The 24,984-nt window shown below is 46.5% G+C and overlaps 1 protein-coding gene across 2 annotated transcripts in view; it reads right to left on the bottom strand.

Annotated features, from left to right (window-relative positions):
- Positions 1-697: 697 nt before the first annotated feature.
- LOC147665156 (butyrophilin subfamily 1 member A1-like) overlaps positions 698-24,984 on the bottom strand; it is a 140,021-nt gene continuing 115,734 nt past the window's right edge. For both annotated transcript variants that reach the window (XM_086949726.1, XM_086949725.1), the window contains exon 8: positions 698-3,504. In XM_086949726.1, the coding sequence (XP_086805852.1) occupies positions 2,984-3,504 (521 nt within the window). In that variant the 3' untranslated portion in view covers positions 698-2,983. The remainder of the gene's footprint in view (positions 3,505-24,984) is intronic.

The following is a 24,984-nucleotide window of genomic DNA, read 5'->3' as shown; positions in this document are numbered from 1 at the left end:
AAGTTAATGGTAGGGACAATATATATACCTTCTTGTACTTTATTTTCCGCCCGAAAGGCATCGGACATTGTATAGTATGATTCATCCCTGTATATGATTATTATTTGGTAGTGTTTATTATTCCTGTACATGTTTATTCTTGCCCATCCTGCGCTCACCCAGGTCTGTAAATGTTCTATTATTTGTTTATCACTTGATTCAATGCTTAGTAGAAGCGCCATATAATTCACGTTTAGATTTTACTATAGTATTTACTTTTATTGATTCATGATCTGATTGTTACCTTTCCCTATAACTGTAAAGCACTCTGATATTCTTCGGGATCTTCTGGATCTAGTCCGCGCTATATAAAACTTTATAAGTAAATAAATAGTCCTACTTTGATTTCCAAATTCTTCAAGGTATGGACACACTGTAGTATACAAGATACAACCCCCCCCTCCCCCGCCATCCCCCACCCCCACCCCCCCCCACACACACTCCTATGAACATCCTTTTATATCTGTCTTTCTGATAGATGTATCTGGTAGTACTCAAGACACCTGCCAACCTTTGTAGTTCCGTTTTTCTTTCTAGTGAGTTTTTGGGATAATATTTCTAGTTTAAAGCCGGGCATTTAATGGTAAGGAAAGTTTGTTGTTATAGAATTATGGTCCACCACACATGAATAATGTAGTAATACGCCAGACCAGGTAGGTGCAGGAACAAGTAGTTTATTGACTGTTCATCTCCACAGCTCTTAAAGGGAAACTAATACAAATAACCTCTGTGGGGCCAGGTCAAAGCAATGCTTATGACAGTTTGATAGAGAACACTAGAAGCATATGTTTTCAGAATGCTGAAAAGTTTTTACTTGATACGAACATCAGTACAGAATTGGCTCAGACTAGGATATGATTTGGATCTTGGAACCTTTGATGAAATACCATTTGAGCCTTTAGAATCTGTTCATTGCAGTTTTGTGACCTGGAAGATGTTCTTAGCAGCGATTTCCTCAGCCAGGAGACGTGGCTAACTGGGAGCTTTCTCTTAAAAACCTCAAAACATGAGAGTGTTTCCTAACAGACTGGATCTTCATTTTCCCCCCTAAAATACAGTCCCAGTTCCCTGTATTATGGGAAGTCATTTTACATAAATTTGGAGCAAGTTCTTCTTCCGAAGAAGCTCTTTCTGCTCTAGATGTTAGAAGAGCTGTTATCTATTCGGAAAGGGGATCTTCTTTTAGGAAGGTTGAAACCCCATATATCAATTGTGGTCCTGCAAAGAGAGGTTTAAAGCCTTTGATCTCTTCTTTCAGTGGATGGATATCTTCAGCAATTGCCACAGCTGATGCTGAATCAGCTTTGCCGTCTCCAGGGAGGGTACAAGGAAAGTCAACTAGAACCATGGAAGCAAGGAAGAAATGATACAATTACTGGGAAGTAACCATAACATACTATGTGCATCAAATGGCAACTGGTAAAACAGTGCATTTATAGGTGTACCCTAAACGATTTGCATACTTAGTACCACCATGAGTTACATTACCTTATCCCTTAGCCAAATTAATGGTAGTCAATTTACTGACATCAGAAGGATGGAAGGTTGAGGTGGGCCTGTTGCAACTTGAACTTGTGACCTGCACATCATAGAAATTATCAGTGGCTAGTGTTTAACTCAGTGATGGATTAGGATGGCAAGATGAGGTAGTGAATTAAACGCTTGCCAAGGGCACCTGCTGTCATCTTCAAGACATGAGCCTGATCCTGCCACACCCATCTCAGTCTTCCATCCATTCGGGTTGGTAAATTGCGTGAAACTCATTTACATGATATTTGCTAATTAAAACACCTGAAATGTACAATTTTTTTTACATTGTTTATTATTAAATTGCTGCTCATTATGTGCTAAAATGTTTCATCAAGGATGTCAGAAATGGGAAAAGAACATGTATGACATTAAACTGTGCACAGGAATTTTAATTGGTAGAGCTAGTATGCATGAAACAGATAGTGAGAGGACAGGAGAGAGAAAAATAGAAGTAGGGCGAGGAGGGGAAGAAAGAAGCAAGACACAGAAGGAGGAAGGCCACAGGCAGTTGAGAGGGAATGGAAGGGGAGAAATGACAAGGGACGTGGGGAAGATAAAGGGAGGAAGACGCCTGCATATACAGGCAGCATCATTGTACATCTGTTGCATCCCATTTACACCAAAACACACTAAGCAGTGTTGGTAAGGCAACTGTGATGACTATTTTTCCATCTGTCTATACAACGGTTGGGACCAGTGGTTTAGCAGAGCAGTATAGGCTGGGGTGGTCCCGGTATAGACCCCACAGTAGGTCCGGCCGCCTTCCTGCATCTGTTGCCAGTTTGTTACGATATACATGGCTCCCTCTTTATCTTGATGATGAAAAGTTGAAAAGCATTGACATTTCTCCCTGCTCCAACTGAGTGAGCAAAACCGGTTTGAATTAAGGATGAAAATACAGTGAGGCACTTCTGTCACATGTTCTCAAGAGGGGAAGATCTCTGGGTCCCATGGTGATGCTTTGAGACATCCCTTTCTAGAGCGATCCTCTATGCATATATTTCAGAGGCTTGGGGCGCAGTCCGAATGAGGTCTGTATTACATCGAGGTGGGGCACCATCTGAATGAGGTCTTTATTACAGCGGTTGAGGTACAGTCTGAAAGAGGTCTGTATTACATCGAGTTGGGGCACCATCTGAATGAGGTCTCTATTACAGCGGTTGAGGTACAGTCTGAAAGAGGTCTGTAGTACAGCGGCTTGGGTTACAATCTGAAAGAGGTCTGTATTACAGCGGCTTGGGTTACAATCTGAAAGAGGTCTGTATATAGAGCGGCTTGGGTTACAATCTGAAAAAGGTCTGATTACAGCAGTTGGGGTACAGTCTGAAAGAGGTCTATATTACAGCAGCTTGCGCAGAGTCTGAATGAGGTCTGTATTACAGCGGTTAGGGGCACAGTCTGAATGAGGTCTGTATTACAGTGTTTTGGGGCACAGTCTAAAAGAGGTCTGTGTGTCGCAGATCCAGAAGAAAGGAAAGACGGTTTCGGAGAAGCGTTTATGAAAGGTGTGCATTTTGGTCAAGTTGTCCACACTATAAAAAGTCAGCTGTCCCCGTTGGTAATCTAAAAACACCCCAATCTTCTCAGACTTTGCTCGGAGGGGCAGACACACCTCTGGAGTGGTGAGGGCCCGGTACTGCCCCTTGTGGAGCTGCAAGGCCCAGATTCCCGCCTCTGAAGAGAGTTTGACCGCAGATTTACGCTCCACTGATTGCGCTGCAGCCCCAAGGGTCAAGTATGCCTCATGGCCAACCTCTACTTCCCAGTAGGCCTGTCCTGAGTTAAAGCCCTCTGCTCCCAGGATGCAAAGTCGAGTGTCGAATCGCTGGGGAAGATCTGGATAGAGTTGGCGCATTTCTACACAATTTACACTTTTCTGATCTTCTGTCAGGATGAGGTAAGGGCTGGCGGTGTCAGGATCCAGGGTCACATCAACTAGGGAGAGAAGCAGAAGAGGTGATTAGAAAGATCTGTACTTCACAATCTCCAGGCCAAGAACACGGAACCTACAAATTTATCAGTTGCACAATACTGACTACAAACATATCGCCGAGGTAAGAATAAATAGAGAAGGATAGATTTTCTACTCTTAACCTTTTCTGCAATTTGGAAATTCCACTGGGAGAAAGCTACTGGAGTGGTACAGAAATACAGTACACAGCAGAACTAGTAACACCTTGCTTGGCAACAGGTATCCTTTTATCGCTTTGCATGGGTAGTGAGGTATCCACTTGGTTTAATGTTGGAAACTTTGTATATTTTGTGCAAATGTATCCTCCACCATCTTTCAATACCTTTAGTGCTGTGAAGGATCACTGGAATTATGTGATTCTGCATGTTCTCCGCATGAGCATTTGCCTCACCAGTGGCGTCCGGACATCTTAATGGGCCCCCCTGCAAGGAATGACAATGGTATATGGCACCTGCAAGCCTCCGGGCTATTGGCACTGTTCAACTGCAAGTGCCCCAGGTATAAGTAATCGGACACACGCAAAGTCTGGAGTCCCGCTCGCAACTTCTATCGTCCCGAGAAACAAAAACAAGCCTATTTACCTATTTGTAATTGATTTAATATTTGAATATTGGGTTAAGTCCCTAATTACATACGTTTTGTACTGGGGGCGGGTTGCTGTTGCTGCAGTGGTTGGCTTTGTGTGGTGCTGGATTTAGTACTGTTTCAGTTTTAGCAGTAGTAACCTACACTAGAAAAATTAGGCTCCACTCCCTTTTTCGGAGGGGTGGTGGTCTACACTTTTAACTAACTTTACACTCGAATTTTGTGAATAGCCAAAAGTAGTAAAGTTACTCAAATCTGTAAGAGTAAATTACAGACATACATTACCCACAAGTGTAAGTTACGTTTGTGATTAGCCCCCAATAGCATGCGGTTGCCTATTCATTTTTAAGACAGTCCATGAATGTGGCTTGTTTCGACCCCTCGTAAAGCTTGAAACCAGGTTCTTCCTCAGGACTGAAACTTAAAAGGTATGCCAATGTTTATGGATATTTTTCAGCTATTTCCCTCACATACTGCTTTCCCCCTTCACTCTGTGGTGCTGTCTTGCACCTGTGTGCTTCTCCCTACCTCTTCCATGTTGTGCTCAGCTTCATGTACTCCTCCACCCAGTGATTGCTTTCTCGTCCATGTGCTTCTCCCTGCTGGCTCCACTTTCTCTCTTTCGCCTGTTTGCTCCCACCCGCACCCATCAGTTGCCTTCACTCCGTGACACAAGCAACACAAGTTGTTTGACATAGTGTTGGATCAACAGGTCCCTAGCTGCACAACTTCAAGTCTATATCTGAATACAATAACGTAGTGATTTTAGAAAAGACTATTGCTAGTAAAACTACTAAGTGCAGAGATGAGGCTATGGAATGAATTAAAGAAAGCAGTACCAGAGCATTTTTTTAAAGGATTTTGGGAATTGTTGTCTTGGGGCTTCCAAAAACATGCAAATCATATGCAGAAATGCCTAGACACAAGCAAATGGACTTGGCATTTCAAAAATATTTTCTGTAGACTCGAATCTGTATTTGACTTAGTGGATAGGAAACAATTGTGGCTAGCATTAAATCATCAAACTTAGGAAAACAACTCTTGTATATCATTGGAGGTCTTCATTCAAGACAAGCACCAACAGACTGGTATGGCCTAGCAGGAGAGTATACATAGAGCTTTTCCCATTACATTACATTAGGTGAGTGCAAAGGTGTGTTCTTGCCCTTTGCTTTTCAGCTTGTACCTAAATGAAGTTGGTGACTTTTTGTAAATGCTTAATCTTGATATATCCAAGAGAAGAGTCACTAGAATACAGATTCTTCTATTTACCAACGATTTTGCTCTTTTATCAATTACAGAAATATACATGCACAAATTGATTTCACGAAATATTGTAGGATAAAACAGTTATTAATACTTTAAAACCTTTTCTGAGGTCGCTGTCGGAATTGAGACCGGGATTGTCCTTTTATTGTTTTTTCGATTAGAGCGTGATATTGTTGAAATTGTTGCACTTTCATAGTGCAATGCGATACAAGAAATATCTTCTTATAAAGACCTACGGTCTTCACACGCTTCAGTACTTTAAGGAGCTATGGCTTTAGTACCTTAATGATATTTGTTGTTGACCTAATTAAAGAAGACTACTCATTTTTGAGGTGCAAACGAGCAATCTACAGGGCTAAAGACGTATCTTTGACGTATAATTGTTTGCCTTACAAGAGTGTCTTTCTTTTCAAGGCATATTTGTAATGGATAGAACCTGAAACACTTTTTTAAATCAGGCTGGGGATGTCTGTGATTGCAGCACTGGAGAAGTGATTGAGCCCATTATCAATAGGGTTTATGCTTTTCAGTTAAAACCGACTGGAACTGACAAAACATCATCAGATGGAATATTTGCATTTCAATAGAAACTGGAAAACAACAAGTTTGTATTGCACTTTTACTGCTTTTATGCCCTATGTTGTCAAAGCAGTATGAGAGAAGACTCTAACTTAATGCATTTTTTTCTGAGATGGATGCTCCTGATATGACCTACTCAGACCAAGCTAAGCCTATTAATAGGCCCTTTTAACTTTTAATTTGCATGTTTATTGTACATTAAAATATGTGTGTTTTTTTTAATTTAAATTAATCAAGTTTATCATTTTTCCTTAAACAATGCCATAGAGAGAACTCCGCTACAGTAGCGAAGATATTTGCCTATGAGTGAAACATTGATACTAGTAGCTTTACAGATGAAAATTCAGTTTTGGTTATCTTAGATACACATTGATTTCAGATAGTATAAACATGTACGTCTACACTTGGCTGTAAATCTACAATTGGAGCTGGTTAACAGAAAATAGCAAAAAGTATAGATTTACACCTGGATGCAAAAGTCAATTTATGGGTTAGTACATTTACACATGTAAATACACTTTTGTGAATAGGACCCACATTTCATTCCAAGTAAAAATCATTTTCCCCAATCCTCCAAACAAAATCAAAATGCTGTACACCTCTAGAAGCAATACTAAGACAGACTGACTCCATGCCACCCTGGAAGTACTGGAATTGAGACACATAAGTGCCACCCTTGATTGCTGTCTGTGTCTTGTCTTTTCCGTTTCCGTTCCTGCAGACGCGAAGTGTGATTTTTTTTTTTTTTAAACAGAGTGCTGATTACTAACTTGGGGTCTTTTTAGATGTCAAAAAGAGGCCACTCCACAGAACGCTGGGGTGGGAGGGTGGTGAGAAATCTGCAATTAGACTAGGTTTCCACCAGACCTGTGCTTCATGAACGTATACACTAGCGCCCATGTCGCAGCCCGGCTGATGCCAAGGTCATACACTTCACAAGCCAACAAACTGGTAACAGCCTTAGCCCTGATGGAATGGGCTCTCAGGCCTTCCGGGGCTGCTCCTTGGACAATGCATAAAAGATGTGAATGCAGAGAACCATCCACCTTGACAAAGTCCTCTTCTGCACCACCTTCCCTTTGTGTGCAATAGACCACCACACACAAATGTAAAAGTTTAAAGTCCTTTTAGGGGTTCAGCCAATGAAGTCAAAGCCACTAGGATGGCCTGGGACCAGCCATTCCTGAGGTGTACAGGAGTCCTGTGTTCCATTCCAGCCAAAATGTATCCTATGCAAACTCCAACATGCTTATGTTTCCACACAGCACTTTCACGATGGTGGAGAAAAGATCTAGCCAGCTTTCTTCCCACTGTTGTAAGATGCCATGTGCCACAACAACATGTAGATGCCATTCATGATCTGCCAGATGCCACCTGCTCAGGCATTCGGGAGCGTTACTAAGACAATCACAATCATGAAAATGCGTTGGCGCTCCACCACCTCCAGGACACATAGTCTGATAACAAAGGACTCAGGACCCCACTCCGCCCTGTTTGTTGCAATACCATGTATCTGTGGTGCTGTCCGTGATAACTTGCAACATCCTTGTAAATAGGCTAAGTGAGCCCGACAAACGGCCAACAACTGTGAGACTGATGAGAAGCTAGCAATCCGCTGAAGAGCAAAGTCTCCTAATCTCCACTTCCTCTAGATGACCTCCCCACCATGAGTTCTGGATGGACAAAGGAAAGAGGCCTGCTGCTAGACCAATTATGTTTGAGCAGCCATTACTGCAAATCTCGAGCCGCATTCTCTGAGACCTGGATAGTATCAGCTAGAGTGCCTTTATTCTGGGCAAATTCGAACCTCCATCTCAATTGCAGAGCATGCATGTGTCATCTGGCATACCTGACGAGGATGTGTAGGAAGCTAAGAGGCTGAGAAGCCTGAGAGCTGCTCTCACCTCCATTTAGGACCAAGCCTGAAACACTAGTATCATAGCTTGAAAGTCCTCAACTTGTTATAGCTGAGTGAAAGCCCTGAATACGACTGTGTCCAGAATTGCCCCAATAAATGGAAGCCTCTGCGAAGGAGTCTGGTTGGACTTTGCCTTATTAGTGAACACCAACGATGTAAAGAGATTAGCCATCATCTGGAGATGGTCCACACCTGACTGTGACAAGTCCACCATAAACAGCCATTCATTGAGTGACTGGAAAACTGGTATCCCGACCTACAAATATTGGTAGCGACCGCTGCCCTCACTGTAGTGAAAACCCAAGGGTCGTTGGTGGTAGGGGCCAGAGGGCAGCATGTCAAAAGGAAAATGCTCCTGGCCTACTTTGACCTCAAATAACGTTTCAGGGGCTGCAGGACGGGTACATGAAAATGTGCGTGATACCAGCTTGCGTGATATCAGCCAGTCGCCCAAATCCAGAGTAGACAGGATCTGGGCCAGTATGAGAAAACTGAATTTGACCTTTCCAAGGAAGACGCTCAAGTTTGAAGGCCCTGAATAGAGCTCAGGCCAGTACTTCTTTGGAATAAGGAAATAACAACCCCTTCTGCTTTCAGAGTCCAGTCCTCTCTTGATAGAATCATTGGAGAGTAGCAACTGCAAATAAACAGAAAGATAATGCACTCCTGTGTGATCCAAAAATAATCCACTGTTTGTCCAATTCACTGTGTGCAGGAGGGTGTCACCTCCTGATCATGGATGTATAGAAACATTAGATCAATTGTGCTGTCCCATTCCAAAAACAGCATCCCCACGTAGCCCAAAATGCCTTGGGATTTGTACAAATTTTGTTCTGTTAAATTTTTTAAAGACTATTTGCAATGATGAAACAAATAAGAGACTTCTGAATGAAAAAATTGCATTAACACATCTATTGGCATTATATGATTTTGATTTCATACCCCTTAGAGATTATGAAGAAGTGGATAACTGTTTTTCTAAAATACAAGCAATCTTGGGGAAAATTAGATTAATTCCTCTGGGAAGGGAAACACTTTGTAGTGCAGGAAGGTGGCACTGTCCCCCGAACGGGACAACACAATCGATTTAGAGTTACAACAGCACCACCTGTAACAGAATGGACAGTGCTCATCTGAAATTTGCTCTGGCGGTTGGAGGACTAATGGCATGGCAAAAAAAAATGGCAGTGCCATTTTGAAAAATCTCCAAGATCAATTTGCCACACATGATAGATCACCAAACTGGGAGGAAATGTTTAATTCTGTCCACCACTGATTCAGCCTGCGCTGTGCTTCTAAGGCAAACTAAGGAGGTTTGGTGGCTGCTGTAGCAGGGGAAGAGGAATTGGATAACTGATGGCCCTGCTGACCTGCACGCTGCCTGCAAGACCCATGTCGATTGAAGAAAAAGGGTGTGTGCTGAACTGGTAAGGACGTCAGTGTCTATGCACCAGCCCTCTAGAATAGCCTCAAAACTTTCTGAGTTGGCATGGCAAGTGTTTGGCAGAGCTCAACACTCCGAGCGTACGTGCCATCGCTCTGCTGTTCTTAAAGCGCTCCAACGCAGACTTTGACTTCTCACCAAGAAGGCAGGAATCATCAAAAGGAAAATGCTTAAAGGAAGCCTGTACATCAACCGAGAATCCTGTCAAATGCATCTATGAGTGTCAATAAAATATTTGGCTGTGTCTATCATGGAACGTCTGGGCCAAAGATGCCCTATGACCACCTGGGACTGCCAGCTCAAGATCTTGCTGGTCATGTCCCAGTAGAAAACATACACTTGCCAACATCATCAATCCTCTTGGATTCCTTACCCCGAGGAGAATTTGGAAATGAGTTAATATTCACTTTTTGGATCAATGCCTATACAATAAGACTCCCTGGGATGGGATGCATGGTGAAAAAATCTGGGGCACCAGCTGTCGGTCTGTAAGGTCTGGCCACCTGCCTAGTCACAAGCAGGCCAGAAGAAGGATTCAATCAAGTGGCCATTAAAGTATCGGAAATGGTATCATTAAAGAAAGTAAAGCTTACAAAGTTGCTCACCCTGGCAGCAAAATCTCTGTTAGAGCATTTGTTTTAGTCACAATTGAGGGTAGCCGCAAATCTAACTCAGACGCCCGCCAGACCACCACTGCAAAAAAAACACTACCTTCCATTGCTAGCCCAAGTGAGGAGTTAAGTGCTGTCTCTGGCAAGATATCAAGGCCACTGGCATTCTGTAAATGAATATAAAAAGCCTTCGCAGTATAAAGAAGGGGGAGAAAACCATCTCCATCACCCTCATCATCATCAACATCTTGGGAGTCCCCTACTACTATGGCATAGAACAGATTCAGGACCAAAGAGATAGTAAAGTCTCCTGCTGCTATGTGCGACGTGGCAGAGGTACTGGGTTAGAATCAGGTTGCATGATGAATGAATGCGCCTTTGTTATTTCATTCAGACTCGATTTGTGTCTGACAGTGGCACTACACCTGATCATCCTCTGTTGTTGGTACTGGCATCAGGGTAGTAGAGACTGGCATGGATCTCAGTACAAGCTTTCATGGTGCTGGTCCAGGACAGTAACAGACCTGCCTGGAGTAACCTGACTGTAGACCTCAGTGGTTCCAGGGGGCCAGAGGCATGCCAGAGGGATCCCAAAGTACAATGAAAATTTACACCATGGCCTCCTTGAAGGCCTCGATCTGCAATGGGGTTAACAACCACCTGAGAAATTTGTGGCACATCGGGACCAACTGAGGAATCGGTTTAGTGGCTGGAGACCTTGAAGAAGGGTGACTGGCATTGTTTTCATATGCTTGGACTTTGAGTTACCAGAGAACATGGAGCGCAAAGTTGAATGGTTGTGAGAGCGCCCTTGATATGGGGATCGTGTCTGAGCCCGTGGCTTGGAGCATGAGCAAGATCTACGCAAAGGCCACACCTTCATGAAATCAGTGACATACCGCTTTGACTCCCGTTCTCGGATCACCTTCAGGTAATATGAGGACTCACGACTTAAAGAATCATGTCCCGAGCCCTCACACTAAAGACTCACCTTATGCGGTTCCCTGACAGACATCTGCTTCTTGCAGTCATGATAATGAGTGAAACCGGTCATTATGTGTGAGGATATTGTTCTCTAGTATACTGTGAAATAGTTATAAATAGCGAGAAAACCAACAAGAAAATGGAAGCAGACCCAAGTATCTATGTCTAAGGTTGTGGAAAGAAAGGAACTGTAGTCAGTGTGCAAGGGTGGCACTTGTATGTAACTCCACTCTGCCCTATCCGGGTTGGTGTTGAGTCGGCACGGAGCTGCACAGTGCCACCCAGTAGCACAAGAGCATTGCTATGGAAAAGATTTCCAGATTGAGACTGGCACCAGGGAAGTATTCAAAGGCTAGCAATCTGCAGTAAGGAGTTTCCATCAGAAGCAGGGAATTACAATAGCCCAGCAGAAACACCAATGGGTGTGTCTCTGGAGGATTGAAACAGAAGGGATGTACATAGAAGTCTCAAAAATAAGAAGCAGATTGATGACTATTGGTTAACCTGTCTGTCTACATATCATAGTTCAACGGAAATCCAAGGTCACAGAAAAAATAAACTGGAATCGGGGGGGGGGGGAGCGGGAGGCAGTTGAGGGGAGCCCTATAATGGAGGCCAAACCCCCTCAGGTAAAGGGAATTCTGGCAAGACATCATAAAGACTTCAGTCTTTTCAGCATTCAAATTTAATTATTTGTCCTCCAGCCGGTCAGCCACAGCCAGCATCCACTTTTGCAAACCATCCACAGGATCACAATTGTCCAAAGAGATTAATACACGCGTATCCTCCACACAGCTCAAACATAAAAGCAAAAGAATGGATGAGTTGAGAGTAGGACACAAAGTGGAGCCCCGAGGAACTCCTTGGACAAGAGTTATAGGGCAAAAGATGGGACTGCCAGTGCTCTCGCAGACAGATAGGATTTAATATAGTCCATCACTTGAACATGGACCCCAGAGCCAGTCAATCTAGCAAGCAGGTGCTCTCTGGAAACCATATCAAAAGCACTGATAAATCTAGAAGTACCAAGGAATAAGATTGCCCTTGGTCCTCTTGAACACATAAGTCACCCAAAAGAGATTCCAAAGCTATTTTGGTACTATGTGATGACCAAGAAAACAATCTGTGCAGTATCCAAGACATCATACAAATCCAAAAATAAAGAGAGATGTTTGTTAATAGTAATTTCTAAGATCTTAACCAGAAAAGGGAGCAGTGACATTGGTCGATAGTTGCTCATGCAGAATGGATCGGAGGTGGGATTCTTTAAGTAGAGCGTTAAAACTGGTCCTTTTAAAGCCTTCTGGTTAGAAGCTGTAATAATAGATGTATTACAAATATACATGAGCACCTGCAGTTAAAGAGGGGGCCCAGATCACAGTACTGCAAGAGGAACCTGGTCCCAGGGTGAGCCAGAGGAGATAGAAGATACCAGCACCATCAACTCATGGGATGTTAGCAAGACATTGCCTGCTCCATCGGGGTAAAAGGGACGGGAATCAGCCATGGGGCGGGTTTTGCTGGTTCCCGCAACCTCTGCACATGGAGCTTGGAAAATTGTAAGGTGTCTCCAGGCCGGGCATTATTGTGTCTGGAGTTTATAGATCTGATCAGTCTGGGCCTGGAGGCCTTTTGAACTTCGGGTGGCAGAATTTCACCCTGTATTATCACTCTGGGTGATATTCTGACACTTATAATGAGGGCTTCACTCCACAAATTGTACATTGCTTCCGCATTGGCAGCCAGCTTTACAAGACTTTCCATAACACTACATTGGAGTTCTTTCAGGAACAAATATCTGTCCCCCAGATGGCTCCACTCAAAAAGGGCCTTTGTAGTCGCTGTATGAACTCCATCAGTCCTTCAATCGCCCCACCCAGCTTGGTCCCCACAATGTTGAGCACAGTAGTAATGGCCACAGTTTCCGATTGCAGGTCACCAAAGAATGCGTTTCAGGAAGTAGGGTTCTCTCACCACATGAACTCCACTTCTTCATCAGGTGCCAGCCACTAGTCATCCTTTCATGCCACTCATCCACGTGGCTTCTCTACTTCATAAAATGATGCACCTAGCTCTTCCCAGCAAACCTGACACAGGTCTTCAGGCTAGCCCTTTTCAGGCGCATGTATCATTTGAGGGTGCCGGTTGTCCGTCGCATGGTGAAACACATGCTCCCACCATCTATAGGGCAAGAATCATGGGTCTCTGTAAACTTCGCCTCATGAACTAATGATTACTTTATTGAGATAACACTACTTCTTTCATCATCTCCATATTTCTTTCTCTTTACTCATCTCACACGCTCTTAGCAGCTTTCAGAACGGTGTCAAGAACTTCAGTTACATAAATAAAATCAACTGTTATCGAAAACAAGAGCTGGCCACATAATAGTTTGCCGTTTCGCTGAATGAGTAGAAAGGTTCAATCAAATTCTTAGACTCGCTCTCACGAGACGCCATGATACAGGGCCTTATTATGAGTTTGGTGAAGCAGGTACCCAGCTCCATTTTGATGTGGGCGACCATTAATTTACTGTGGGTGGAACTCGTGCCCACACTATCAGAGGTTAGTCAATGGCGGCTGCACATCCACCATATAGCACCCATGACTAGCCTTCCCTCTCATTCTTTGCACACCATCCTATATATTCCCTCTTCACATGGTGTACATGTAAAGGGCAGAGAGTTGAGGGTGGCTTCCAGTGGCAACTTCTCAGTGTGAGCTAAGAAGGTCCACAGCCACAGCCCTTGATGCTTTTACCATGTTCCCTGTGACTCCCTCTTTACACCCTTTATAATCTTTAATGATATTTTCCTATCAATCGTCCATTCCCTTTCTGCAGCTCCCCAGTAGTTTTTCCAGTACGTCCGCTCCCCTCCTTCCCCCAGAAGAATCAGGAAAATCCTTAAAAAATGACCCCTACATCTCTCATATAATCAGACCGAGCTATTCCAGCCATTTTTGGAAACTTCATTTTCCAGTGGATTGAGCCTTCATTCTTTGTGGAAGATGCTTCTTCCAGTAGGCTGTTCCAAATAATTGCTATGATAATTACCGAAGTTACCAGTCATTTTGGAACTCTTCATTGTATGCCATTAACATAACTTGCTGGTTGTTACAGACTGCCTGCTCTAATGGTCTACACATCTGCGCACATCCGCCAAACTCTAGACCTGGCTGCACCTTGAAGGATGCACTACTGGCACACTCCACATTCCACAATACCACACATTGGAGGTGGCCAAGCACAGAGATGTTCCTCATTAGAGTGAAACTCTGCATCTTATCCTAAATCTGTTGTTTCGTCTTCTGCTTCTTGAAAATATCTTCACTTTCTTATCAACCTAATCATGCCTTCTAAGCACCCCTCCTCCTATTGTACCACGTACTCTTCAAGGTAGACTTTCTCTACACTCTATTCTGTTTTCCTCATACCTTGCCTCTGCATCTTCCTTAATTCTTCCCTCTTGGAACGTCTTCTATGACCTCCATTTTTTTAAAAAATATATCTTTTATTGAATTCACAGGAGGAAAGAAAACGTGGATGTTACATCATACATATTTCCACATCCCAAGGATGTCTGTCGTGGTCGCGGGACGTATCACATTATACAGTAGTACATCGCTTCATATAGCTTAACATAGATACATCACTGATGTTCCAGCCGTGTCGGCCCAGCGAAGGAGATGACATTAGAAAATAAACAACAAAGGAAAAAGAGAAATATGAAATGGGGGTTATGGCCATCTAACTTGGAGATGTGGTGAACGTTTCGAGTTGGGGGTGTATCGATGCATTGGGGGCTCGTGAGTGCCTCCCACGTGTGTGGTATCGGCATGGCCCTGCATCGCTCTAGTATCGGTAGCACTGACTGCCAGTATATTTGAATCTGTGGGCATTGCCACAGCATATGTAGCAAGTCTGCGCCCCCCAGTGCACACCTCGGGCAGCTAGCTGCGGCGCCCAGGAAGTACTGGTTAATTTCGTCAGGTGAGAGGTACGCTCGATACAGTATATAAAACTGGATCAATTTAAATTGCGGGGGATGTTCTTGGGACCCATTAGTACCATCATCCACTCCTTATCCGTCCAGTCCTTCCCCCTGTCGACTGCCCATTTGTCACGTAGTGGTTGTAAAGCGTGCTGTGTGTGCGACAATAGTGCTTGAGTCAGCCAGTGCACCACATGTGTACCGTTTCCCATGACATGTAGGCTCTGTATCAGTTGATTTGTAGGTGGTTCCTCAATGATGCTCCCCCACCGCTGCGTGTATGCCATAACTATGGGGGCGTGTTGTAAGAACTGCCCCACTGGAAGACCTGTGTCGCCGGCCAGTGTCACGAAAGGTATCAGGGTTCCATCGGCGTATAGGTCCATCATGGTGTCGACTCCCGTGCATGTCCAGTGTTCCAGTGCCGCTTCCGTGACAACGGAGGTGGTCTTGGGGGTGCCTAGGAGCGGGAGCGCTGGGGCGTATGGTTTAGTGTGCTTTGTGAGTCTTAAGCTCCTGGTGAAGCATTTTACAGCCACGTCTGCGTGTAATTGTGATGTTTTCCCCGTGTGTGCCAGGGGGTGGAACAAGGAATGTCTCTGTGTGTGGGACAGTACATCTGTTGCCGTGGCCGTATCCTCTAGGTTTTTCCCTGCGAGCCAGGCAGTTACCCATTGTAATTGTGCAGCCAGATAATAGAGTTCTAGGTTCGGCACTGCGAGGCCACCGTCACTGACTGGTGTGTATAGTTTATGCAAAGCCACTCTGGGTCTCCCAGTGTTCCATATCAGATCTCTGACCATGGTTTCTAGGTCTTTGAAAATGCGGACCTGGACGTATATCGGTATATTTGCGAAGTAATATAGGAGTCTGGGAAGGACGACCATTTTCGTCAACGTCACTCTGCTTGGCACATTGAGTGGGAGGGTCTTCCAAAAGGCAATCTGGGATCTTATGGACGTTATGGCGCGCGTCAGATTGCCATCCAGGATATCCGGAGGTGTTTTGTATATATGTATTCCCAGATACTTGAGCGTGGTGTGGTGCCACGGCAGCTGTTCATCATTGATCGTGATTTTAGGGTCTGGGGTGTCAGGAGCGAATGCATATGCCCCTGATTTGGCCCAGTTTACTTTAAGGCCTGACATGGTCTCAAAGGACCGGAAAATGTCCGACAGTTCCGGTGGTAATTGGGTGAGGTCTCTGACATACAAGAGCAGGTCGTCCGCATATAGCGAGACGATGTGCATGCCGTCCGCCATTGGGATACCCCAGTGTGTGCCTTTGGTACGCAATGCCTCAGCGAGGGGTTCTATTGCCAGCGAGAAGAGCAGTGGGGACAGTGGGCAGCCTTGTCTGGTGCCTTGTCTGGTGCCGCGTTGGACATCAGCTTACCCGTGCGGACTCGCACCTCAGGGTGTCTGTACAGCAATCCGACCAGTTCAATATAGTCGTCCCCTAGCTCGAATTTGCGTAATACTGACAACAAATATGGCCATTCAACCGAATTGAATGCCTTCTCAAGGTCCAGAACTAGGCAACCTGATCTCGGCCATTCCTGCACTGCGTATTTCTGCACTCGGAACAACCTCCGTATGTTTTGGGAGGTGCATCTAGCGGGCACAAAGCCGTTCTGGTCACTGTGTATCAAGGCGGGCACCAGGGCTGCCAGGCGTCGGGCTAGGGTCGACGCCAGGATCTTATAATCTGTGTTCAGTAGCGCTAGCGGTCTGTACGATCCAAGGAGCATGCCATCTCGGCCCGGTTTAAGAAGAGACACCAGTGTCGCCTCATTCATTGACCGGGGCAAAGCCGAGTCTTCCAGCGCCGCTGAGTACACCTTGAGGAGCTCTGGGATTAGGATATCGGAGCAGGCTTTATAATACTCCGCTGGCAGCCCATCTGGGCCGGGGGCTTTACCATTCGATAGGGCGAAGATGGCTTCGCGCAGCTCATCCGCCACTAGCGGCGATCCTAGGTCGTCCCGTTGGTCATCCGATCGGGCTGGTAATGTAATTTCATCTAGATACGCAGTGATGGTCAGTTGTGTGGTTAGTAGACGGGACTCATATAGCGCACTATAGTGTGCCACAAAGGCCTCGTGGATTTTCGCCTGGGTGTATACCACTGGGCCAGCAACCGGATGTATCGCTGTCATGGGTGACGTGCGCTCCTCACGTTGTATCAGCCAAACTAACAACTTGCCAGGTTTGTCCCCAGTGTGATGTGTGCGGGCTGAGTGGGCTGTGTAATTGACATGTTTCAACCTATCAATCAGTCTATCATGTTCCGCCTGCGCCTCCAATAAGCTAGTGCTGGCGCCAGTTGCTGCTGCCTGTTCCGCTTGCATCAAATCCGACTCCAAGCGTCTGAAGTCTGCTTCTAATTGTGGTTGGGAATGGGCTTGGGTGCCTAGACATTGTCCCCTGAGGACCACCTTAAACGCGTCCCATTCAATCTGCAGTGTTGATGCCGTGCCAGTGTTGTCCTCGAAATATTGTGCCGTCTGTGTGCTTATGGAACTCCGAAATGGGCCATCTAGTAGTATATCAGGCTGTAACCTCCAGGTGGGTATCGGGGGCCGTGGTTGCTCCCATGTCAGGTCCAGTAGATGTGGGTTGTGATCAGAGTGTGTGCGGCCCATGTAGCAGGTGTCCGTGACATATGGCAGAATCTCACTGGTTACCATGTACCTATCAAGGCGCACATGTAGGGCGTGAGCCCCCGAGTAATACGAGTAGAGTCTGGTGTGCGGGTTACGGCTGCGCCACGCGTCATGTAGATCCTATTGTGTGGACCATGCCTGAAGTGTGTTCGCAGCATTTTGTGCCTGTGAGTTGGGCGGTGGAGGGTGAGAGCGGTCCAGGGCAAGATCCAGTGTGCTGTTGTAGTCCCCACCGAGCACCCAGGGGACACCATGCCAGGGGGCTAGTGTATTCGACATCTGAGCAAGGAAATCCGCCAGCCCTGTGTTGGGCGCGTACACTGAGACCAGTACCAGTGGGTTCCCATCCAGCCTGCCGTGGACCGCAACGTACCTCCCCCCGGGATCTATGTGCACGTCTAATGTTGTCCATGGAATGCCCGGCCTGACCCACACCAGTGTCTCTTTGACATAGGACGAGAAACCTGTTGCATACAACTGTCGGCGCCATCTGCAACGTAATGTGGGAATTTCCGTGGCGCTAAGGTGTGTCTCTTGTAGGAGGGCGATTTGAATGTGGTGGCGTTTGAGGTACGAGTAGATCTGGTAACGGCGAGATGATGTATGTATACCTCTCACATTCCACGTACATATCTTAATGGCAGACATCACTGTGTTTTAACTGTTCCCACCTCCCAGACCTCCCACCTCCTCCCCATGCACCCCATGGTTGCTATCAAGCAAGCGTTCCCAGCAATCGAGCAGATACTTATGATGACACACCACTTTATTGAGATCGGAGGAGGGGAAAGTAACATGGCTAACGGAACATTGAGCCATTGAACAATATGAACATGCAAAATACAAAAAGGTCGGATGCGAAACGTGCTCCCGTCAATACTCTCTAGGAGAGCAACAAAGTCTAAGTCGAAGGGGGTGGTTGTACTGTGCGCACTGTAGCAGTGGTTTCGAGTCAGCAAAGTCGTTATATGGAGGCCCACTTCCTTCCCGGGAAGAACGTGCCAGTCCAAACCGCCCTTGCATACCGGGAACCCCATTAGTACATGTAGGAAGCATTATACTTTACATGTCCCAATCGATCTGCCGCCAGGCGAAGCGTCTCTGTGTCTGCACGACAGCCAAGTGCGGGCATCCAGTGTCACTCTTAGTCTCTTACCCACTGGGGAGGCTCTTGGCGTGTGTTGGCCTCATGTCCGACTTCCAGGGTCAAGGGTGCTGTTCGTTGTTGTGTGTGCCTCCTGCCGCCGCAGCGTTGCAATCCTGCCTGTGCGTTTCATCAGGGCCGCTGCAGTAATTCTTGGCAAGCGCCTCCAAGGAGTGCTGATTCCTCTGTGTGGTTAGCCGATATAGTCCGCCGTCTGTGGAGTGATGTCTGGTCGTTCTTCTGATGCTTGGGAGTCTGGTATGCCATAAACGGCTTCGTCGTCGCTGGGGAGTTCCTGCATGCTGCCGCCCGCCACGTCGCTCTGCGCAGGGGATCTGCTGAGTTCCATCACCAGGTGGAGGGCATCTTGTTTCTCCTGCTTAGCGGCATCCGCTGGGGGGGGAGTCCTTGTCGTTCCTCGTGCACCGGTCTGTGACCGTTGGCGGGGTCTGCGCCTTCTTCTGTTGCCCCCGGATTGTCGCCGAGGCGCGTGACCCGCAGTCGCTCTTGGGTCTGTATCTACACCGCTGTCCAGCCAGGATTCCACATCTGTTGGGTCAGTGAAGAAGTGAGTACGCTCCCCAGCTACTACTCTCAATTTCGCAGGAAACAGCAGAGCGTATTGCAGTCCTAACTGCCTCAGGCGTTTTTTCGCCTCTAGGAAGGAGTGTCTTTGCCGCTGTACCTGTACAGTGTAGTCCGAAAAGAACATCACAGACGCATTTTCAATCCGGATCTCGTGGAGTTTGCGCGTTTCGCGCAGGATGGAGTCCCTGTCTCGATAGTTCAATATGCGGAGCAGCATGGGCCTTGGGTTGGAGCCCGTTGTTAGAGGTTTGGTGGGGACTCTGTGAGCACGTTCTATTACGAAGTGTGGGGAGAGCGACCCCTCCGGTAGTATGTCTTTCAGCCACCGTTCCATGTGCTCCTCTGGGGTCCTCCCTTCCCATTTCTCCGGGACCCCGACCAATCGCACGTTATTTCTACGTGCCCTGCCTTCCGCATCCTCGGCTCTGTCCTCCAGGAATTCCACCCTGTTTAGTAAGTCCTGGATTTGCTTGTGCGACTGGTCGGCTTGAGGTTTAAGCGCCTGCACGTTGCCATCCAGAGTCGTAGTGCGTTCCGCCAGTTTTTTATGGTCCGCTCTCAAGTGTGTCAGGTCTATGACCATGCTGTCAATTTTCGTGGCCGGGGAGGTGCAAGTTAGTTGTATAGATTCTTCTAATCTCTCCATTGCAGCCAGCATGGTGTCTAGCTTCGCCGTTGTTTGGTCTGGGTCGGTGCTCTTCCCGGGCTTGTACATCTTGCCCTTTGAGTTCGTGCTGCCGGTCCCGGTTAGAGTTCTAGGTCCGTTAGACATCTGTCTCGCAGCGCTGCCTCCGCCTCAGCGGTGCGATCTATCTCCAGAGGCTCAGCCGGTGCGTATGTCCGTCGCGCTGCGGGGTTCTAGACAGTCTCTCAGCGTCTGCAGGCGGGCAGGTGCCTGTGACTGTGTCTTCGTGCCGGTGGTTTGTGGCGCCTTGTGTCAGCTAGGCCGCTGCTTCCCCGCTGGCATGTGGTGTTGAGCCGGTGTGCGTTCCCCAGGGGTGCTTTTGGTATGGCTGCGGGTCGTGCAGGCCTCTGCGCCGCCCACGTGGTGCAGTTAGCTCTATGGACGCTGTGCTTCCCAAGCAGCAGGCGCCTGTGCGTTCTTACCGCTCTCCACTGATGGGTGGGTGATCTGGCTCCCGGTGGATACGTCCGAGTCTGCCCAGCAATTGTGCCGTCAATTCTGGCCGACCCTGCCGCCCAGTCCTCCTCCGTTCACTCCTCGTGACTGAGCAGCGCCGTTATCGCAAGTCACCTGGTGTAGGGGCGAGGTCTCAGGCCTTCTCGGTTGGCAGCGGCAGGCCTCCGTGTCCGGTGGTTCAGCTCCTTTCTTCCCGCCTCCGGCCTGTGGCGGTCTAGTCGGTATTGTTCGGCTACATGCCGCCACCCATATGGCCAGGCTTCGAGGTGGGCGGCACGCAGTGAGCGGGACCCCCGGTTGAGTCAGGCCGGGTCCCGGGCGTTGCCTTTGTGACACGGCGCAGTGCGCTGGTTTTACAAGCAGGCCGCAGTCTCTGGCCTATCGCGCCCGCCGAAGCTTCGGCCTGTCCTGGGCGCCCGCCGAGGTCGGAGGCAACGTGTGCGGTCTGGGCGCCGCAAAATTCTCAGTGTGGCTCGGGTGCACCGATGTTTACCAAAGTCGGTGGGGTGCTCAAGGACGGTGTCCCACAGCAGCGCCGGTGGTTATCGGCCAGGTAAAATCGGTAATTCTCCGGATAAGTGCGCCGGGAAGGGGAGCTCGGAGGGGAGCTCTACCCCAAGGCGACCATTCCCGTTGCGCGCTTAGCCACGCCCCCGTCTTCTATGACCTCCATCATGCCACTGTCCCAGTTTTACACCCGTCCTTACTGAAACCCAGTTAAGAGACAATGCATCATCAGTCCTCAACAAGGCAATCTCCCTTGGCAAGCCCCTACTACCCACCATCTGCACTCGGTGTGCAAACTGTGCGTAGAGTGCACTCAAGCCAGAATAACAAGCACCATTAGGTGGGTGTGTCACTACTAAACACAATCTGGCCTCGGTGTGAAGACTGTGAACAGAGCCCACTCTTTTCAGGCATTGAAGCCCCCTTAAGTGGGCAAGTTCCTACTGCGTAGAGCCTGCACTCTCTGCACCACTTACATGGAGAACGCAACTCGCCCAGATACCCAAGCCCAATTAGGTAGGCGAGCCACTACTGCACTCTGTTCAGCTCCTAACGGAGAGGTCACTCCTTCAACGCACTCAAGTCCCCTTATGTAGCCAAGGGCCAACAACATTCAGTTAGGTATGATGGAAACACTAATAAAAAACCTAGAAATTCACTGAAAAAACACAGAGGGTAAAGTGGGTGAAAGCATCAGATGAAAAAATACCATTTTAATCTAAACCAAAAAGAAATTTCACAAGTTCTAGTTTCCTGAGCTGACTGTAACTTGCTCCGCCCCAATGCACTTCTGTGACCTCACATATTACATCAAACATGACATGCTCACTGACATCATTAATACATCACTGATGACATCATCCACCATCCTCATGTTCGTTTTACTCTACAAAACTGTTCAGCCCTTAAAATATGTAAACTAGTACTAAATGGCGCAGAATCATGTAAAACATAAATTACATAAACGTGTGCTTATACAAAATAATTAGTCTGTAATCTACTCCCTCTACACACCCAAGCCCAATGAAGTGGTCCAACTCCTGCAATGTTCAGCCTTCGCCCTGTGCACAGCGCTTCACGGATCGCTCACTTCTTCCAGACAACCAAGGCTCTTCCGGTTGCCTAGCCTCTACTATGCATCCGTCACCATGTACATAACTTTTCACTAAGAGCTTGCATATGTTTTCACAGAAAGCTTACTAACTACACACTCTCGAACCCTTTTAGGTGGTTTCGACTCACACAACCTTTGTCCTGTGGCTACCAGTTTATGGAGAGCTAACACCCTCCACTCATGCATGTCCCCTTTGGAGGTCAAGCATTGTACAAAGGTTTACACTCATTAGCAGTACAAAGCTACAGATGTAGAGCATTATATAACTTTGTTTCAGAAGCATATAACAAACTGTCACACTTATTGGATGACGTCATTTGAGATGCCACCAGTAAGGACTTCAATGATGTCATTAAACATGTTATGAGTGAGGTAATATGTGAGGTCATAAGCAGTGCATGGTAAAGCTGTGAGCTACAGTTAGCTTAGTAAACTTAACATTTGAACTGTGGTGTTTTCTGTTAGTATAACATGGTATTTTTAAATGACATTTTCACATAAATATAACAGCACTTTAACCTTTGTTTTTAGGTCTCGCCTAGACGAAAGCAAAAGCGAAGCTTTTGCTGTCTATGCGAGACAACTTATGTTGCCACTTTTCTGGGAATGGTGTGGACATCAGACTGTTACGAGCTTTTTCTGCTGTAGTCAGGCTGTCACAAGCTTCTCCTTTGGAGATTTGACCTCGTGAGCGCGCCTTGACTGCATCTAATGGGCCGTGCGCTTCCTTTAGTCAGTTTCACTTTGTTTCATTTCACTTTGAAAGTGCAGGCGTCAATGTGTCTGGTAGTTGTTCATGTGGAGTGCCTTCTGACCTCGTGAGCGCGCCTTGACTGCATCTAATGTGTGTGGCTTTTTTTTCTCAACGTGGCCCGGGCGCTTGCTTCAGTCAGTTTCACTTTTAAGGTGCAGGCGTCAATGGGTCTGGTACTTGTTTTATTTCCATTTAATGCTCTTTGGAACAACAATTTTATATTACTTGTGTGTATTACCACTGGCCAGAATTTCAAAGACTTATATTCACGCAGGTGAAATAATACTATTGTGATTAGGGCCGATTTTTGGAGTCTGACCGTTTATTTCCTCCTGTTACATGTGGTATAATTTTAAGCAAATTATTGGCGTGGCAGATATGATGTAAGGCGCCCACTGCCCCAAATGAAATCACATGAAGTGGTATATCACAACTTCTGGACTAAGAGGTGTGGTTCTTCAATTTTTTTATCCTGTACCCCCGGTAATGCCTGGCTCCTGTTGTCACACAAGGGATGCAGCTACCCTTCCTCCTTCTGTTACGGGGACCTGCAGCTTCCAGCTCCCCCCTCCTAACATCAAGCCCCGTTTTTATTTTACCGAATCACATGCTCATGCTGCTGCCTGGTTTGTCTACATGCACACAGGCAGAATCACTCGGTACAAAATGGCTCCTGTTCACTCGTCAGTACGGTCTTGCGCCGCCCCACCTTCCCCCTGCCAAATACATTCATTCCAAATACTGCTTATTTTCATATCAGACTGACTTCTCACATCTGGGATAGCAGGGGCACCTTCCACAGTGATTAGTGCTTCACAAAAAATCATTCTCGGCTAGCGCTCAGAAGCCTTGAAGCTTTGATTGAATGACACTGCAGTTTGATGCCCCGCTCGTTTTTTGATGCTATGCGTTCCAGACACTGATTTTATTAAGACTCACTTGGAGCTCTAAACTGTCACTTGATCTTTCTTTGGGTCATTTCGTTTGCCCGGAAGGACTAACATATCTGTGAAACCCTCTTCTTTTATAGTTTGAGCATCGTCTTCGTTTAGCAGGATAACATTATACATTTGAAAATATAAATATCCGGGAAGAGCAGAGAGCAAATCTCCGCGATGTTGGGCATTCTCCTATCATAAAGGAAGCGTGTTGGTGGGACCTGTGGCATCTAACGCATCATTTAACCCTATATGCGTGGGCACCTACCACAATAATGTATAGGATGAGTTTGTTCCGTTCCCGTTTTTAATTTGATGTAAAACTCAAATCACTGCACACTCTCTACTACACACTCTCTACTACAGTCACTACTCTCTACTACACACTCCCTACTACAGTCACTACTCTCTACTACACATTCTGCTACACACTCTCTACTACAGTCACTACTCTCTGCTACGCACTCTACTCTCTACTACACACTCTACTACACACTCTCTACTACACACTCTACTACACACTCACTACACACTCACTACTACAGCCACTACTCTCTTCGACACACTCTATACTAGACACTCTCTACTACACACTATCCACTACAGTCACTACTTACTACACTCTCTACTACACACTCTACTACACACTCTACTACACACTCTACTACACACTCTACATTACACACTCTACATTACACACTCTATATTACATACTCTCTACTACACACTCTACACTACACACTCTACTATACTCTACTACACACTCTGCTACACACACGCTCTACTACACACTCTACTACACACCCTCTACTACTCTCTACTACTCTACTACACATTCTCTACTACTCTACTACACACTCACTACTTTCTACTACACTCTACTACAGACTCTCCACTCTCTACTCCACACTCTCTACTTCAATCTCTCTACCTCAATCTCTCTACTTCAATCTCTCTACCTCAATCTCTCTACTTTAATCTCTCTACTTCACATTCTGTATTACACACTCTCTACTACACACTCACTACTCTCTACTACACACTCTCTACTACACACTCTACTACACTCCCTACTACACATTCTCCTACACACTCTACTACACACTCACCACTCTACTACACACTCACTAGTCTCTACTGCTCACTCTCTACTACACACTCTCTACTACACACTCTCTACTACACACTCTCTAAGACACACTCTAGTACA

The sequence above is a fragment of the Lissotriton vulgaris genome, unplaced genomic scaffold, assembly GCF_964263255.1.
Source record: "Lissotriton vulgaris unplaced genomic scaffold, aLisVul1.2 SCAFFOLD_654, whole genome shotgun sequence".
Classification (NCBI taxonomy): Eukaryota; Metazoa; Chordata; class Amphibia; order Caudata; family Salamandridae; genus Lissotriton; species Lissotriton vulgaris.
This window is presented reverse-complemented; position numbering and strand designations above follow the sequence as displayed.